This window comes from Telopea speciosissima, chromosome 7 (assembly GCF_018873765.1).
Source record: "Telopea speciosissima isolate NSW1024214 ecotype Mountain lineage chromosome 7, Tspe_v1, whole genome shotgun sequence".
Taxonomy (NCBI): Eukaryota; Viridiplantae; Streptophyta; class Magnoliopsida; order Proteales; family Proteaceae; genus Telopea; species Telopea speciosissima.
The window spans coordinates 60,264,128-60,284,075 of NC_057922.1; the positions used below are offsets into that span (position 1 = coordinate 60,264,128).

The window sequence follows — 19,948 nt, forward strand, 5'->3', positions numbered from 1 at the left end:
TTTGGTCATATTGTGTTCTCTGATTCCAATTCCCTTATGTTTCTGCATGTTATTTTCGGATTGCTCGTTTTCTGTTACTGTAGCCGTTATACTTTACAATGATCATGTTTCTCTCTAAGATTCCCGTCTTTTTTTCCTGGTCGGTAAACATGCCTTGAACCAATAATGAACTTCTGGGTTTTTATTGGTGTGATTTGATGTTGTTGTAGTTTTTACGGTGTTTATGATTGATAAATTTGATTCTTGGGAAAAAAAGCAGATACCCAGGAGCTGCAATTCTGCAAAAAGTTCAATTTTTTACGTTTAATATAGTGGAATTTGTCTCTTTGATACTATCTCCACCAGTTGTCGGTTTGTTAGCTTCGGTGTATCAGTCATTGCGAGGAGAGGGAAAAAATTTAAAACTTATGATGTAAAGATTATGGAATCTCAAAGTGTGTGATTATCTGATTGCTTCTGGTTTTTTTTTTTCTTTCTTATCGGTTCTTTGATATCTAAGGATTTCAACTTGCAGGTATTTTCAAAGTTTTGATTTTTATTGGTCTAAAATATTTCTAGTGATTTCCGTGGGCATAGTGCATGTTCATTTGCTTTATGATAGAAATGGTACAGGAGGTTACATTTTTTTTATAGGATTTTGATTTACAGAATGTTTTTATTCGATAAAACAACATTTTTTGCAAATGATTTTTGTTTACAATTACGCCGTCATCATTCTTACAAACAGTTTCCTACAGACTACGCTCAAGAGCAGGAGATGGAACTTGAAGCATTGCAAGCCATACTTATGGATGACTTCAAAGGTTTGCATCATTGCTGGGCTGGATTTATTGTTTATGTTGTTATTTATTTATTATTTAAGGTTTTCCCTCCAGCCATATAAACAAAAAGACTGTTTTCTCTGAGTTGTTCAATGGCAGAAATTGCCTCTCATGAGAGTGGGCTCAATACATCAAATCGTTGCTTCCAAATTATTCTATCTCCCCAGGTACGGAAATCTTTCTGATTGAAACAAGATCTTTTATGCACAGAGCTTTACTAAGTCCCCATTTGGTTAGAAGTGAAGTAAACTTGAATAAAATTTCATTGGTAAAGTAAGGTAAAATGAAATTCGAAAAGGAAGAGAAAACATTTCAATTGGGTGTTTGGTAGGAAGGAAAAAATTTGTCGATTTTATTTCACTTGCACTCACCTCACTTAACCTAATTGCCACTTAATAGTTTATTTAATTATGGACCATGGACCCAACTTGGCTCCTCAAAGTATTATGAATATTAGAGATTATTTGTTTGTCAAACACTGATTATAAAGGAGCCTATTGTATGTTGTGAAACTTTCTGGAACTTGGGTTAGGAAGCTGTTAGTGTTAGTCTGCAGTTCTCTTTTTTGATAAGTAGCTTGCACTTTTGTTTGTCATTTTTCTGCAAAGAATTCAAAAACTATAGATTTAAAAGATCTTTATTTGAGCGGGAATGCTCTAATTATAGGTTGACTTGATTATTGTACTCTATGCTCAATCTGCCTTGCTCTAAAGCATATATTGTTGATGAAATCTCTTCTAAATTTAAAAAGAAAAAAGAAGGGGGGGGAAAGCATTTCATGTGGTATAATCAAGTTATAGCTTTTGGCTAGGAATTTTTTTTGACTGTCAGATGTCTCCATGTCCTTGGAATCTTGTAGCATGAGTTTGTTTTAGGGTAAATTACACTGCCACCCCCTGAGGTTTGTACTAAATACAGAGCGACCCCCTGTGATTCTAAATTATACAGCCATACCCCTTGAGTGGACGGTGTTAAATAATACATTTTAAATACCAACTTTGCCCTCTTCTAATATCCTGTTAATACTCAATGGGAAATTCCAACTTTACCCTTTTACCCTTATGTACAAAACCCTCTTTCTTCTCCAGAAATTCCACTGTCTTCTCCGGTGATCTGCAAGGGAGGAATTTTTGCTACGGGAAGAGGGGACTCAGTTCGAGAGTCTCCGACTGGTCGGGGTTTTTAGCAGACGGCGACACGGCGTACGTTAGTAAGAAATGCAAATCTGGTCGATCTAAGGAAGTTGACCAAAGGGATGACATGGTCTTCCAAGGTGCAATCCAAAATGCTCGGGTCCTGCAGAGGATATTTGCAAGATTAGGGCCTGAAATCCCCATGTTAGAGAAAAATTTTAATTTGGGTTGTAAGGTATTGTCAGGATCAGCAAAGAGCAATGATGGGTACATGGTAATGAGCTTTGAGATTTGGGGTTTGGGCAATTCGTAGGTGTCAAAAGGTGCAAGGACTGTCTCAGATCTGCTGGTGCTGTTGGTTCTGAAAAAAACCTTTTGACAGGCTACGAGAGATAAATCTGAGGACAATCCGGAAGGTTGGATTTTGGCATTTGAGATGGACCTTAGAGATGAGTCTTGAAGAATAGGGATGATGAATCTGGATAAGAGCTGTGTCGCCGTCTGCATTTCTTACCTCACTAAACCAGAAGAGACAACAAACTTTTTCAATTTTCCCTTTCCTTTTTAGGGCAAATCTTCTTGACCAAATAAAATTTGTGAAATCGCAGAGTACATCAAACCAGCAGACCCTTCACGTCTCTGTTTGAAATTTCTGCTACGGGAAGAGGGGACTCAGTTAGAGAGAGTCTCTGATTCGTTAAAGACGAGAAACTCTGAATTTGAGAGGGCCGGAGAGTTGTAGACGAGGAAGGAACAAAGGGAGAGGGAAGGGAGGGTGGGGTGTGGTGGTGGTGGTGGTGTTAGGTTGCAGGGGGTAGGGGCAGGTGGGTTGGGTTGCAGCAGGTGGTGGGACGAGTGGGGTTGCAGAGAAGAAGAAGAAGAAGAAGAAGAAGAAGGAGGGATGGTGATGGGGTGGGTCCCTCTAAGTCTATTTCAAGGGTAAAATTAAAAAAAAATAAAAATAAGCAGTTAGGGGTATATTAGTCATTTTAAGTCATGAATTATCAACACCGTACCACTTAACGGAAATGATATAACGGAGTGGGGCTGTCTGTAACAACTAACCAAACCTCAGGGGGTGTGGCTGTATAATTTAGAAACACAAGGGGTTGCTCTGTATTTAATACAAACCTCAGGGGGTGGCAGTGTAATTTTCCCTTTGTTTTATTTTTGTTAAATAACTCTTTTTTTGGCTCACATATGTTATATGAATTGCTATCTGCTTCTGGTAACATGCGTCATGGTCATATTATAGCAGGAGTGTGGTGGTGGAGGGTTGACAGTCAAAGTTGGTAGGGAGGATAACAATTGAAATATTTCTGTTTGTGGGCAGTTGGGGAAGATTACGTGCTAATAGTTGCTAGTTAGTCATTTAAATTCAGGGTTACCTCTTGTTCAGGGTGTTCTACATGATCTGAGATTTATGTTTCCGTTCTACAGGATGATGATGATGCAGATGAATCAACAACCACTCCAGGTATCGCAATTTAGCTAATTGGAGGTTCTATAGTTTTCAATATGAGAAAATCCAACATAATAACATCTCTGACTTCCTTTCTTGTGGAAGCTTAATCTGGTAGTTGTACCTCCTAGATCTTCTCTTTACATGAGTTGATATCTGTTAATTTTTGTTGCAGTTCAATTGGCTGTAATTTTCTCACATACTGAAAAATATCCAGATGAACCACCATATCTGAATGTGAAAAGGTAGGTGAACGCATTATCTTGTCTAAAAATTGTTGTGTAAAACATCTTTTCTATATTCTATTGCCATCTCTCTTCACTTCTATCAGTCAAATGAATATTTTTATTCATAGTCGAACAATATTAACATTCTTTATCATTTATATTTCATATCTATCAGAGATGTGTAAACTTAGTCTTAAATGACTATACTGATACATTGCAGGCAGGGTTAATAGACCTCCAAAGGATCTGCAGCCAATTGGCCCAATTCAATGACAAATTCTGAGCAGCTTAAACTACGAGAATTGGGGAATATAATAAAAAGTAATTTCTGGATAGAGACTCCAGAATTGAAACCGTAACATATGATCACAAATTTACAGACTTGAATGGAAATTTAACCCAATCTGGTCACAAATGTTTACATTTTCTGGAAGTGACTTGGCTAATTTTCAAAGCCACCATTGATGCCACTGCATCATATACCTTTCAGAGAATGGCCTTAATTTTTACAGTTTCTTCTTGGACTGGTACTTGTAATTTTATCCTTCATCATCATGCAAGAGGTGGTTATGCAGCTCAAAAGCTACTAATCCATAAATCCTGAAATATACAACTTACCAATGGTTCATTGGTTTGTGGGGCTCTTACATGGACTTAACCCCATATGCATATATAAATGCTCTCTTTTATCTATTTGTATTGATTCCTCACAATATGCTTGAGCTGGTCTAAATGATGTTGTATTTCCTAATTTTTGATGGTTGATATGTTGTGCAGTATACGAGGGATACAGTCAGAGGATTGTAAAATTTTGAAAGCAAAGCTTGAGCAAGAGGTTATTTTCTCAAGAATTTTACTTTGATTTGATTTTTGTAATTTCTTTTGATACATTATTTTGTTTATGCTTATATTCCTATCTGCCACCAAGGTTTCTAGGAAATTACATAATGTAGCATGATCTGTATGGATTTATATCATGGATTTATGGGCTCTTTGGAATGGGGGTTTGTTGGCGGAATTGGTTAGGTTTTGATAGGAAAGCATGATAGGGAAGAAAAAGGCTAGGTTTATTTTAGGCAAAGTGATGCAGGTGCAAAACAGAGAAGCATAACGTGTTAGCACTGTAGGAAAACATGATAGGGAAGAAAAAGGCTAGGTTTATTATAGGCAAAGTGACGCAGGTGCAAAACAAAGAAGCATAACGTGTTAGCTAGGGAATGGTTCATGTTAGCAGTGTAAAACCGAACACGATGCAGAGAAGAATGGAAAAACGCAAACACAATCACATGATGCGCACAAGGATTTACGTGGTTCGGCAAGGTTGCCTACGTCCACGGTGAGATGAGATCTGTTTCACTATCAATGGAGAATAGGGTTACAGCTGCTCATTCCTCATGCCTCTCTCAGATTTGCATTACAGAGAAAGAGTTCTCGCTACAGGTTTATAGCGAAACCCTATACAGGAAATTTACTGAAATACCCAACAATCTCCATCTTGGCTTGAATTCTGACCCGCCACCTTGAAGATAAGTTGTAGATGCCTCCATCTCCTCCTGTACCTTCCGAAAGAAAGATACAGCACCACACCCAACAAACATCCGGGGTGCACCCATCACTCTATCAACACTGAGTGTTGTTGATCAAGTCCAAGCAGTGCTCGAACTTCTCTATGGTAACCGGTTTGGTAAACATATCTACAGGATTGCTATCTGTATGAATCTTCCTCAAGTGAATACTGCCTTCTGAGACAAGCTCCCTGATCTTATGAAATCTCACATGAATATGCTTTGTCCTTGCATGAAACACCTGATTCTTTGTAAGATGGATGGCACTCTGACTGTCACAGTGTCGCATCGTACCTCCTTGCTCCAACCCCAACTCACGAACCAATCCAGTCAACCAAACTCCTTCTGTGGCTGCCTCAACCACTGCCATGTACTCTGCCTCTGTAGTGGACAATGCAAATGTAGACTGAAGCATCGCCCTCCACGAGATGGGTCCACCAGCTAATGTAAACATATAACCTGTTGTAGACCTCCTTCTGTCTAAGTCACCGATATAATCAGAATCTACATATCCTGCCAGCTCTGTGGAACTTCCCTTACCACTGAACATAATACCCAAACCAGTAGTCTTGCTCAAATATCTGAAGATCCACTTAATTGCATTCCAATGCTCCTTCCTTGGATTACTCATGTATCGACTAACAACATTGACTTTATAAAGCATCAAAAGAATAATAGAATTATCACCTGACACTTTATAATACACACAACAGTCATACTCACTTCTTGTGTAGCCAATCTGCACCATGTAGGAGTCAAAGTGCTTGTACCACTGCCTAGGAGATTGCTTAAGACCATAGAGCGACCTCTTAAGCAGACAAACATGATCTTCTTTTCCCTGCACCTTGAAACCTTCAGGTTGCTCCATGTAAATTTGTTCCTCCAAGTCCTCATGAAGAAAAGCTGTCTTTATATCAAGTTGTTCAAGCTCAAAATCAAACATAGCTACCAAAGTAAGTAATACTCGAATAGAAGTGTGCTTCACCACTGGAGAGAATATTTCATTGTAATCCACCCCCTCCTTCTGTACATAGCCCTTGGCTACAAGTCTGGCCTTAAATCTTTCACGCTCCTTCTCCGACGCTGCCTCTTTCTTACGAAAGACCCACTTACAAGTTACACCCAATGATTTTTCTTCCTTTGGGTTTTTGAACGATCTCCCAAGTCTTGTTCTTTTGTAGAGCCTCCATTTCGTCCATTATAGCTGTCATCCATTTATCACCTTGCTCATTATTTATAGCATCCTGGTAGGAAGATGGGTCACCTGTACCTACAGTAAGGGCATAAGTAACAATGTCCTCAAGGAGTCAAGACACCAATTCTCAACAATGGGTCTCATCCTCAAAAGCTAGCTGTTAAGGAGAGGGTGCTCAAGTACCTATTAACCCACCCACATCCCCATTCATATCCGATGTGGGACTATTTTTTCTGCCTTATGCGTGGATATCCCAACAATCTCCCCCTCCATGCGGGAGCTGACGTGGAGCCTGAGATCAAACCCGAGAATCCTCAGCCAAACGGGAGTTTCCACGCCCCTGCTCTGATTCGACTTGTTATAAACTTGGGTCTCATCCTCAAAGGCTAGCTTTTGAGGATGAGACCCAAGTGCCTAACAAGCAGAATCACCGTAAGTGAGTAGAACAAAGATTAGGAATGGTTGTTGTGAAATTTTTGTATAAAGATTGGAGAGGTTATGGTGAAAAGGGCCATAGAATGTTTGATAATTTCTTGCAAATGAAGAGTGTTAAATGTTATTAGGTGTTACCACTATTCCAAGGGTATCTTTGGTAGTATGTAGTGAGTTATGGATAGAGTTATAATTAGTTGGTTTAAGTCATGTTCTTATTTGTAATTGCACACATGTTAACTATTTATATGCATAATAATGAGTATTGGCTAGGTATTCTAACTAGCCGAGACTCTTCTAGTCTCTTTCTCGCTCTCTCTCTCTCTTGTTTTCTCTCCTTTCTCCCTTTGGTTCTTCTTCTTCTTCATCCTCTTTTGCTTGTTTATTAGGATTGATACTGTTACAAAGAGCAACACATACTGGAGTCGAGAAGAACTAAAGAACTTAAAAAATTAATAAGTAAATATGCATGATGTAGATCGATGGCAGAAATCTGCCCAGATTTTTATCTTCATCGAACCAGCTAAGAAGGCCATCTGTCCAGTTGATTTCTCTCCATCGATCCAGCATATTTTGTGGGGGATTCTCCAAATTTGAAGATAATATCTTCCAGCAGCGTAAAAGGGATTTATTTCCAGAAATAAAGTAGGAGTCGATCAGTTATATTTGGGATATTTAATTGCAATCAAGATTGCTGATTTGTAGGAGATATTTTCCTATTATATCGAGCAGTTATTTCCAGCACATTATGAGATATTGACCAGCACTTAAGGAGAAGATAATGATCAAATCGTGTGGGCCCTATGGACAGCTTGTGAGAGAAGAATTTGAAAAGATATTCTCCAGATCTCGTGGACCCAATAATGTAGTCCTAGATAGGTAGGAGACCTACTAGGAGCCAGATAACAGAATAAATAGCAAAAGGGGCTGCTGGTTCACATGGACAGCCTAGGTTTTAGGTTAATTCTAGGGTTTAGGATGGGAATTTGGGAATGGGTCTTATGTGGTTTTAATATGCAGGTTTAGGGTACTATTATGATATAAAAAAAACAGGATTTGGTTCAGTTTAAAATTCCTGTAGAATTAGGGTTAGGGTTTCGGATTTTTAGAAATTAGGGAAATCACTAAAGCTAGGGTTTAGATGATGGATAGGGCTGGGCTTAGGATCGAGTTTAGGGGACTGTGAGGGGAGGCTGTGGTCAAAGTTTGGATGATTTCTGATGGGTAAACAGATCTGGACAGAGCTGAGATCCTCTTAGGGTTTATGAAAATAAAACAGAAAAAGAAAAGGGGATCGAATGGGGAAGGGAAGGAAAGATAAAAACAGAAAATTAAAATTCAAACTCACACTGGAATCCCCCGGTAGTAGCTTGAATGTTTGAAGGATGAAACCAAGGATTTAAGTATCGGTATCGGGTATCGTATCGGTCGGGCGATTTTAAGAGACGTATCGTATCGTATCGGAGATACGTATCGACCGGTGCAGAAACGCATGAAAATGATCAAAATACACATGGAAATACACTTTTGGATAATAAAAACAATATAAACAAGCAATTTGTGTCATATATCATGCATATATACTAAGAATTGTGAATAATCAATAACCAGACAAGTGCGGCACATTGAAATTGTTATAAAAGATTAAAAGATGAAATTTCTTACATGTAGAGTCACTCTATTGCCATGAAGAATGTCGGGGTGTATCAAAGTCATGTCTGTAAGGGTCTTCAACAATAGGAGTGACTATTGTGATAGATTTTAGGGTAAATATATAATCTTCTTGGAATGTGATAGATCTATACATAATATAGTACATATATTATATACATTAGCATTTGTTTTAAATTTTAGAAGAAAAAAAAAAAAAAAAATCATTTTAAAGAAGCAATTTTCGGTTTTGGGTAAAAAATGCAAAGAAACATGTATTTTGAACTCAAATCTTTGTAAATGTATGCAAAGAATGCGATACTAAGTTAGTTTAACATATTCCCTTTGAATCATAGCAAAAAAAATACCAAAAATCAAAGATTTAAACAAAAGAATCAAGTTTTTTTCAAAAAACCTACCTTTCCCTTCAAGAACACCTTTTGATTTTTAATGTGGGCTGTTAGATGCAGCAAATGATGAGATTTCACCTCCTTTAGGATCGTTTTTGGCAAAGGAATCAAAGCCCTCAACAAATCTTTGGCAAAAACCAAGTTTAAAGATGTTTTTTGATGGGTTTCTCAAAGCTGGAATTGTTTTTTTTTCGCCAGCCTGCTCCTGCTCAAGTTTTCTGTTCTGAGAAGACTTGGGCCCATGTGGTTTTTAAGTTGCCGATACGTATCGTTATTTAAAAAATAATAAAATAATGGTTTAAATCATGTCTCGTCTGTATCGATACGTATCGACCGTATCGTATCGATCGATACATACCGATACATTCGAGACATTTACATTTAAAAAAAAAAAGATACGTCTTGACCTGTCTCGTCTCGGCCACAACCGATACCGAGACATATCGGCCGAGACGATACGATACGCTCCGATACTTAATTCCTTGGATGAAACCACCTTCGAAGAGAGATCCTCCCAGCAGTCACGGCGTAAAGAGTCGCAGGAATCCACCCACCCTTCCACCTTGAAGTCCACAAGGATGCACATTCACACAGGGGAGCAAGGAACAGCAGCAATGGCAGCCACGAAATCTGTTTTTTAAATTCAAATAATCTGTGGGGGAGCCCTCCACGATCTACTTTATTTATAATAAAGGTCTAAGCCAAATCCTAGTACAACCATAGTACTATATCTCGCGATATATCGGTATCTCGGGCCTACCGAGATATCCGAAATATCCGAGATATCGCGAAATATGCCCGAAATATTGCATTTTTTCTGCAATATTTCGGGGGTCCATCTCGGGGGGTATTTGGCCATATCTAGGCCTGAAACTTCATGGACAGCCTTATTTAAGCTTAATAAACACATTTAAACCATAAAATTGTAAAAATGTGAATTCAAATTGGTGTTTTGGGCTTGCACCCTTGATTGACATATGGTCGCCGACCCTAATGTATAAATAGTTAAATACACATAGATTAATGAAATCACAACTTAAGTTACAAATTACAAGTGCTAAACTGCTAATAGTAGTTCTTTGTGCCTCCCTGGATCAATCCCACTCATGCCTCGCCTGAGTCGACGTCCATTGCTCTCTGTTTGAAGGACATATGTGGACCACGGTATAGAATCGGAGAAGAAACGAGTGTAGTCATCCACAAGTGTCACGTAAATGGAATCATCAACATCATCGTAGGTAACCTATCCTAGGATATAAACTAGGGTTACCAATCGATCCGATCCGTGAAGAAGATGATCCACTGTGATATGATGTTGGCGCCGGCGCAAGAGGCGATGGCATTGGCTGCATGTATGGCTGGTGAGGTTGGTAGCTAGGTCCGCTAGGGTATGCAAAGATGTTATCTACAAAAGATGATCAGATGTCCCTGGGATGGGATCGGTAGTCATAGTCCCCTACCCTCCTAAAGCGCCCATATGATGATGATCCATATCCATATCCACCGTAAGGTTGTGATGCACCATAATCCGATGCCAATGGAGTGGCATGTGCGTCAAAAGATGGGGCACGCCAATGTCCAGTCGGTCCTCCCTCCCTATCACCCATACTCAAACCACCAACAGAGCTAGATAGGTTATCAATGTCCATGTGATCAGGTTGCAACTGTGTTTGTCGACCCCTACGCTTCCTGTTGTATGTATATAGGGGGCCTCTCGAGGGTGGGGGTGCGGGGGCACGTGCTCCGTGGTCCGTATCTTGTGTGGCATGATCAAACTGTCTCTCCAGTGAATCGGAGTGGCTCTACAGGTGCCGTATCCTGGGCCTCCTGGCCTACCACATAACGCTCTCGCATGCTGTCAAATTCTTCACCAGCATCACCACCACCAACATCACCACCACCAGCATTACCACCACCAGCATCACCATCACCACCACCAGCATCACCATCATCACCATCATCATCATCATCATTTGAGGACTTAGACCAGTCTTCATCATCAGCAACATTGCCACCAGTGGGCTGGAATGGTATGGGTGAGGCTTCCCTTGCATGTATCTGACCCTCGTCAGCCATATACTCGTCCACATCAGCACCAATCTCAGAAGCTATCATGGGGTCGGGCCTACCTCCCTCCTCATCCAACACTGGCTCACCTCTATCCCTCACCCAATCCACAATAGGGTCCTCATCGTCTGAGTCAACTTGAAAGATGTCAGCTAGATCAATGGTGCCCCTCTGTCCCACATGTCCCATGCGTATGTGTTGCAGTTTCAGCCTCAAGTTGTAGTACACATACACCATGTCAGATAAACGTTGAGACCCCAATCTGTTGCGCCTCTTGGAGTGGATGAGTGCAAAGGTACTCCAGTTCCTCTCACAACCAGATGCAGAACATGTTTGGGCAAGGACTTTAATTGCTATTCTTCTTAAGTTTTCAGCCGATTCCCCATACAACACCCACCATTCTTGCATTACAAGTTTACAACAAAAAGACATGTGTCAAATGTTGTTTCAACTTTCAACTTTCAAATTTCAATACATATGTAATTTAAAACTTAAAAGAATTACAAGATCACCACGTGCTCGCCTAGATCGCACCTCGGTTCCAAAACTTCCCAATGCATCCCTAAATACCTTGATCTACACCCATGTGGAAAATTAGTAAGTACTTCTTCACTACTTATTTGAAAGCATGAATAAGTTGAGTTTCCAAATGAACTCACTTCATTGTTGCAAATTGCTTGTAGTGCACCATCTGGCTCCAACTTCTTCACTACTTGTTTCACAGCATCAATAAGTTGAGTTTCCAACCCAAGCCTATTGTTATATTGATACTTAGGGTTCAAGTAGTATCTGAAATATGACATATAGAATAGAGGTATTGTTAAATGCATAGGTAATTAGTAAATAATAATACTATGAATTAGTAAACATAAAACAAATTTACTCACCAGCCTTATGCAGTGGATGCATAAGTTGATTCTCCCAGCGAGCATTTATGATATCTAAGAAGTGTTTGCTACTGCGAGGAGCCACACTATAGACACTATCTTTCATCAAGTCTATTGCAGCATATAGGACTGGCATGGTTGGGCCCTTCAGAGCGGAGTCAGCAACGTGTAGAACTTTAACTACTGGCTCTAAAACTTTCACCACTTTGCTTAGTTTGGTCCAGAAGTCCTCAGATGACATCGTTGTTTGTGCTTCCCTCCCATTTGCAGTCTTGGAACCCTTCCATTCAAACCACTCCTCAGAAGCAAACATGCTTCTCAGCCCGGCCTTCTTTGTCTCAATGCTTTTGAGAGCAATGTAGTTGGTGGCAAATCTTGTGATGCCAGGCCTAACCAAGTCACCCCCACATTTTTCCCTCAATAGATTGAGTGCATAAGAGTGGTTGTATACAAAGTTGGTGACTTGTCTTGCACTTTCAATCACAGTCTTCACCAACTTTAACTTTCCCATATCTTTTAGCATTAAGTCAATGCAATGGGCTGCACAAGGAGTCCGAAGAGCCAGTACTTACTATTGTTCATCATCTTCTCACCGGCGGCTTGAAGTTACTTCCATTGTTGTTACAATCTGGACAACATTCTCAATACCCACATCTTTTTCCACTACTTCCTTTAACAATCAGTAAATATATTTTGCATCCTTTATCTCTTTGGATGCATCCACAGATTTGAGGAGCACTATCCTCCCATCACAATAAACCATGAAATTGATGATGGACTTTCTTGTAGGCCCAGTCCATCCATCTGCCATTATAGTCACCCCATATGTCTCCCACATATTCCTCATCTCACTAATGTACTCATCAATCTCACTCTTTTGTTGAGGTAGATAAACATTCATTACCTCATATGGGGTGGGGCCCTTGAATCCTGGGCCAGCCTCTGCAATGGTACCTATCATGGTATCATAATGGGGGCCTTGTGCAGTGTTTGTTGGGATGGTATGGTATAACATCCACTTAGCTATTGATTCTTTAACCAATCCCTTCATCCCCTTGCATGCTCCTTTGATTCTGGGTTGACTGCTTCCTTTCTTCTTATGCAATTTAGGATCGGATGTTGATGGTGGTATCTGATGCTGGTAGAGGTGTTGGGGTTGCCCTCACACTTTGTGATCTTTTAAAAGGATTCAAAGTTCTAGGACCTCCAGACGCCGGCTCCTCCACTACCCCCTACTCTTTGTCTCTGTGATCATCTTGAAAACTTACTCGCTCCTTGAAACAGTCCGCCTAAAATCCCTAGCCTCCTCTGCTGTTTGTATGTCATCAGTGCATGATGTCATCATCATCATCATCATCATCATCATCATTGTATCGTCTTCCTCCTCCCATCGAACTCCTCACTGTATCCTCAAGTTGTTCTCTTATCCTTTGCTTGTCAGCCTTCCTCTTCTTTCTTCCCCTCAAACTATCACCAATCTCCCTGGCTACTTGAGAGGGACCATATGACAACCTACAACATCTTTAGATCCTCCGATGGATGTTGTTTAAGTCTACTGGACCCACCTCCCATAAATTGCATGTGACAATAGTTACATATAGATTTTCTCTTATCCCCATCAATGGGAGTACCATGTAACCATGCAATGTCACCCCTATGCTGGCTGGCTGGTCTCTCTTGTTCCCTCTGTTCTCTTTGTTCCCTCCGCCCCCTTTGTTGACTACTTTCCCCACCTTTTGCTTGCCCTTCGCACGTTGTCTATCACGATCCGCCATAATGATACTTGTTTCTTGCAATGTAAGTAACACAAATAATTAAAAAACTTAATGTAGATGCACTTCAATTGACACTTTTAGATTACTAATACACTTGTATAGTTATTTAATATTTTTCCCCTAACCCTTATATTTTTCACATAATTAAAATCAATTTTTTATATATAATGTTAATATAAGTATTGACCTAACACAACAAAACCAAAAATTAGTAAACATAATATACATGTAATGCATCTCAAAACATATAGAAATAACTTTCATATTTTTTCATTATTTTTTAAACTTAAAACTCATATTTTTCCTTATTTATTTCTGTTTTTTTAATTTTTTATATATTTTTCTTAATTTTCGAAAATTAAAAGAATTATTTAAGAGCAGAAAAATAAATCCGACACTGTGAAGCCGTAGATTGGCCATTGGTGTCTAACATATATTTAATTCATTACCATCTAAGTCATATTACCCCTAATTATTTCCTATTTTAGTTGTAGGAAAATGAATTTTTAAAACCAGAAAAAAATAAAAAAATACATATGGGAAAAAATTTCGACACCGTGAGGTGTAGATCGGCCTCCGGTGTCTAACATATCTTAATATCATCAACATCCAACAACATTTGTACAAATTTTTTTTAAAAAAAATAGTTTTAGAGAAATAGAATTTACCTTAAATAATGAAAATAGGCTTGGATGATGAGCTTAGATGACCCTCCGACGTCTTCCCGGCGACAAGGAGCTTCAACAATGCTTGGATGAGGCTTGGAAGGGAGGAAGAAGAGAGAAAATTTGAATTTCAGCAGCTCTCGGTCGAAATATCGACCAAGAGCTGCGAAATATGGAATTATAAGGCTCTTAATGTGACACTATTTGTCACTTTTACAATATATCACGATATATCGACGAGATATTGTATTTTTATGTTTCGGAAGTGTTTCGTATCTCGGACATATCGAGATTCACGAAATATGGCGATATATCGCCGATATTTCGTGAGATTTTATACCATGAGTACAACTTAATGTCTCTTCCTTCTAAAATCGTGGAAGGGAGAGTTCTAATCAAACTTAATTAAATTAAAACAGTAAATGTCCTAACTACCCCTACTAACTTAAAATAAAAGAATCTAACTTAAAAACAACTAATTTAAAGTAGATTCCATATTAGCCAATAGGCCGTGGTAAAGTTGGACAGGGTCTAGGGTGTGTTTACAAGTGAAACAACATCTCAGGTTGATGAGGCAGTCAACCGGGACATCAACTTGAGATGGCAGTGCTCTAAAAATTGATATAATTATTCTCTGGTTGGTGAACCAATCAACTGAGACACCAACCTGAGATGGTAGTGTTTTAAAAACTGAATTTGCACTCTCTGGTTGATGAACCAATCAACTGGGACATCGACCAGAGATGCACAGCAGCCCCAGAAATGCAGAGAACAGAATTTCTAATGGGGATTTTGGGCTGAATCCACATTCAATTGACCAAGGATGTTGTTTGTGTGATCTTTACTCTGTTAACCAATAGGAACACTTCACTTAAATTAGACCCATTGAACCAATTGGATGCAACCAATTCTAAACCGGTTCAATCTAAATCAAGAAAATAAACTAAGTATGGAAAATAATAAATCCTAATCTATGGCTCCCTATTCAAACCCTAAGTTCAAGGCCTCTTCTTCTTCTTCTTCCTTCTTGGAGCTGCATCAACTCTCCCCGTCTTGAAATCATTCATCTCCAATGAATGGCTGGAGATCACCGAATGGTCTTCCAAATCAGGAACAAGTTTCTTCAGCTTATCTTCAACGGATGGTTCAAGCTTGTATGCGGACAACAGCTCTTTGACGAATGAAGAAGGCTGGAATGCTGGCTGGGCAGCAGCCTCTTGAAGTACCATATGAACACCTCGTGAGTCATCATCATCAAAATAATCAGCATCATCATCAGGAGGGAGTGCATGAATATGAGTGCCGCCTTGGTCTTCATCTTCACCTGAACTTCTTCTTTTTCAGCCACGTTGAGAGGCTTCTTCTTGTGTGGGCAGTCCCTAGCAATGTGTCCCTTGTCTTGACAGTAATAACAAGTGAAGGGGTCATTTCGGTCCATAGGAGCCTTGCCCTTATCATCCACATGTGGGGGAACAGCAGGGCGAGAGATGTTGCCTATGGAGGAACCTTGTTTTGAGGTGCTATTGTTGATGTAGGCCAGCTTGGAGGTAGACCCCGGCTGTTTACTTGAAGCTAATAACTCCTCTGCTTTCAAGGCCTTCTCAAAACAATCTCGAACGTCTGCAACGTCAATTATCCCAATTGTCCTGTTGATCTCACTTGACAGACCCAACCTGAACCTGGAAAGCATTTGGATGCCCTCCTCCCTAATGCCAATGCGAGAAGAAAGAGCATCGAATTGCCTCATGTACTTAGTTACAGTCATGGTTCCTTGGCGGAGGGAGTTGAATTTATCCTGCAACTGAGACCTGAAGTGCCTTGGTAAGTATTGCTTGCTCAGGTCATATTTCATGTCTTCCCAAGTACGGGGTGCAGCCCCATTAAAGTCCATCTCTCTTTCAGCAGTTCTCCACCACTCACGTGCAGGTCCGACAAGTTTAGCACGGACTAACTTCATTTTCTCTTCTTTAGATAAATCATACCAGTCAAAATAATCTTCTATTGCAGCAAGCCAATCATAAAATACCTGGGGGTCAGAGTTACCATCGAATTCTTTCAGGTCAAGCTTCACCTTTTGGTTGCCTGTATGGAGCCGATTAGTACCCTGGTCTCCAGTGAAGTAGGACCTCATATACTCCTCAAAAGTAGGCTGCCGAACTCTGTCTCTGTCCCGGTCTTCTCTATCTCTGTCTCTATAGCCTCGGTGGTGATCTCTGTGTTCTCGAGAAGGTTCACGGGTATATCTAGGTCTGTCCCGACGATCTCTGTAATGATCTCTATCATCCCTGTTATCTCGGTCAGCTCTGAATCTGTCCCTGTGACCTATGTGTCCATCTCTATAACCCCTGTAGTCATCTCTAGGGCTCCCATCTCTGTCAGGCAGTCTCTGCACCACTGAATGGAGTTGGTACCTGTCTTCTTCTATGGGTACATTGCTGTCCCCATTAAGTGTAGGCTGTCTATGCTCAATTACTTGCAGCCTCTCAGCCATAACTCTCTGTTCAGCTCTAAAGTCCTCAAACAAGGTCTTCTGGTCAGTAGTAAATCTCTGAAACAGCTCGAACATTGCTGCCATAGGGTCGGGTGGTTGTGGCAGCACCGGATTGCCATGTTCATCCATGGCTTTGATACCAAATAATGTAGTCCTAGATAGGTAGGAGACCTACTAGGAGCCAGATAACAGAATAAATAGTAAAAGGGGCTGCTGGTTCACATGGACAGCCTAGGTTTTAGGTTAATTCTAGGGTTTAGGATGGGAATTTGGGAATGGGTCTTATATGGTTTTAATATGCAGGTTTAGGGGACTATTATGATATAAAAAAAACAGGATTTGGTTCAGTTTAAAATTCCTGCAGAATTAGGGTTAGGGTTTCGGGTTTTTAGAAATTAGGGAAATCACTAAAGCTAGGGTTTAGATGGATGGATAGGGCTGGGCTTAGGATCCAGTTTAGGGGACTGTGAGGGGAGGCTGTGGTCAAAGTTTGGATGATTTCTGATGGGTAAACAGATCTGGACAGAACTGAGATCCTCCTAGGGTTTATGAAAATAAAACAGAAAAAGAAAAGGGGATCGAATGGGGAAGGGAAGGAAAGATAAAAACAGAAAATTAAAATTCAAACTCACACTGGAATCCACCGGCAGTAGCTTGAATGTTTGAAGGATGAAACCACCTTCGAAGAGAGATCCTCCCAGCCGTCACGGCGTAAAGAGTCGCAAGAATCCACCCACCCTTCCACCTTGAAGTCCACAAGGATGCACACTCACACAGGGGAGCAAGGAACAGCAGCAATGGCAGCCACGAAATCTGTTTTTTAAATTCAAATAATCTGTGGGGGAGCCCTCCACGATCTACTTTATTTATAATAAAGGCCTAAGCCAAATCCTAGTACAACTTAATGTCTCTTCCTTCTAAAATCGTGGAAGGGAGAGTTCTAATCTAACTTAATTAAATTAAAACAGTAAATGTCCTAACTACCTCTACTAACTTAAAATAAAAGAATCTAACTTAAAAACAACTAATTTAAAGTAGATTCCATATTAGCCAATAGGATATAAGAACCTATTAACCAATAGGAACACTTCACTTAAATTAGACCCATTGAACCAATTGGATGCAACCCATTCTAAACCGGTTCAATCTAAAACAAGAAAATAAACTAAGTATGGAAAATAATAAATCCAAATCTATGGCTCCCTATTCAAACCCTAAGTTCAGGGTCTCTTCTTCTTCTTCTTCCTTCTTGGAGCTGCATCACCCCACAGCCAGCTTGTATGGTGAAGAATTTGGAGATAAATTTTTCAGATTTGGTGGGCCCCATGGCCATTGCGTGGAGAAGCCTTTGAGGATTGACGCAGCCTTTTTTTAGTCCTAGGTTTGAGGAAGTATTTATGTCTTGTGTGGGGGATTTTATTAGATTAGGAAGTTTCTATCTTAAAGGGGTGTTTTTTTTTTTTTGGATGAAATTAAAGGGGTGTTTTATCTTTTATGTAATGGGTAGTTTCTATTTTTAGGATTTTATTTTATCCTAGAAGTTGTCTTAGGTTTATTATAAATAAGTATGTGGCTGTCAGAAAAGAGACAGATTGAAGAAAAAAGAGTTATGGATGAAGCTGTGAGACGCAGCAACGGTGAGAGACCGTGGGTGAGAGGTCCTGGGTGAGAGGATGAAAGGCTAAGAGTGTTATGTTTTAGAGTAGAAGAAGAAGATAGAAAAGCTCCAAGAGAGCAAACATGATTTTGGATTGTTGAGTTATGTCTCAAACTAGAGACAAACTAGTTTATATTGAAAAGAATAGATAATTACATAGAGGTCCCTGACCTTATGCAAATAACATAAAGAACATATAAAAGATGTGGTTATATACAAATATACTGCTAACTACTATTCTTAACACTCCCCCTCAAGCTGGGTAGTATATGTCATACATGCTTAGCTTGTCTAACAAGCAACCAAAGTGATAAGAGCCAAGTCCTTTGGTGAAGATGTCGGCCACTTGGTCATTTGTCTTCACAAAAGGAGTGCAGATAGTCTTTGATTCTATCTTCTCCTTGATAAAATGTCTGTTAGCCTTAACATGCTTTGTCCTGTCATGTTGAACTGGGTTGTGGGCAATACTTATGGGTGCCTTGTTATCACAATATAAGCTCATAGGTTTAACTGTCTCAATTCCCAATTCTTGAACAAGTTTCTTCAACCACAAGATTTCACACACTCCGTGAGCCATGGCTCTAAACTCTGCCTCTGCACTCTGACTCCTCCAGGTGACCAAATTTCCACCAACAAAGGTACAATATCCAGAGGTGGATCTTCTATCAGAAATAGATCCAGCCCAGTCAGCATCAATGTATGCTTCAATCCTCAAGTGACCATTTCTAGAGAAGAGACGGCCTTTTCCAGGGCATGACTTCAAATATCTGAGGATCCTGTAAACTGCATCAAGATGTCCCATCTTGGGTGCATGCATAAACTGACTTACCACTCAAAAAACATAGGCTATGTCAGGTCGGGTAAGGGAAAGATAGATTAGCTTGCCTACTAATCTCTGATATTTTTCAGCATCCACAAGAGGTTCACCACAATCTTCCCCTAGGTTGTGATTCTGATCAATAGGTGCGGAGACTGGTTTGCACCCTAAGTTGCCTGTCTCTGTAAGCAGATCAAGGACAAACTTCCTTTGGCAAACATTGATCCCTTGCTTGGATCTTGAAACTTCAATCCCCAGAAAATACTTCAATGGACCGAGATCTTTGATCTCAAACTGTCGAGCCAAGTAGAGTTTAAGCTTTAAGATTTTTGCCTCATTGTTTCCCGTGACCACAATGTCATCAACATATACAATGAGAGCCGTAATAGTGTTGTCCCTCCTTTGTATAAACAAGGTGTGATCGGCTTGACTTTGAGTGTATCCATTCTGTAAGATAGCTTGTCTAAACCTCTCAAACCACGCCTTAGGAGACTGTTTGAGTCCATAAAGAGCCTTCCTAAGACGACACACTTTTCCATTGCCAGCAGGATACTTGAACCCAGGAGGAGAGTGCATATAGACCTCTTCTTCTAAGTCCCCATGTAAGAATGCATTCTTTACATCAAGCTGGTACAATGGCCAATCAAGATTTGCAGCCACTGAGTGAAGTACACGAATGGAATTATGCTTGGCC

At 40.0% G+C, this 19,948-nt stretch overlaps 1 protein-coding gene across 1 annotated transcript in view; it reads left to right on the top strand.

The window, feature by feature from the left end:
- The first annotated feature begins 420 nt into the window (after positions 1-420).
- The window catches only part of LOC122670126 (RWD domain-containing protein 1-like), a 43,202-nt gene continuing 23,674 nt past the window's right edge, over positions 421-19,948 (top strand). The window contains exons 1-6 of the mRNA XM_043867094.1: positions 421-434; positions 738-803; positions 921-988; positions 3,395-3,431; positions 3,592-3,661; positions 4,421-4,478. Coding sequence (XP_043723029.1) covers positions 422-434; positions 738-803; positions 921-988; positions 3,395-3,431; positions 3,592-3,661; positions 4,421-4,478 — 312 coding nt within the window. The 5' untranslated portion in view covers position 421. The remainder of the gene's footprint in view (positions 435-737; positions 804-920; positions 989-3,394; positions 3,432-3,591; positions 3,662-4,420; positions 4,479-19,948) is intronic.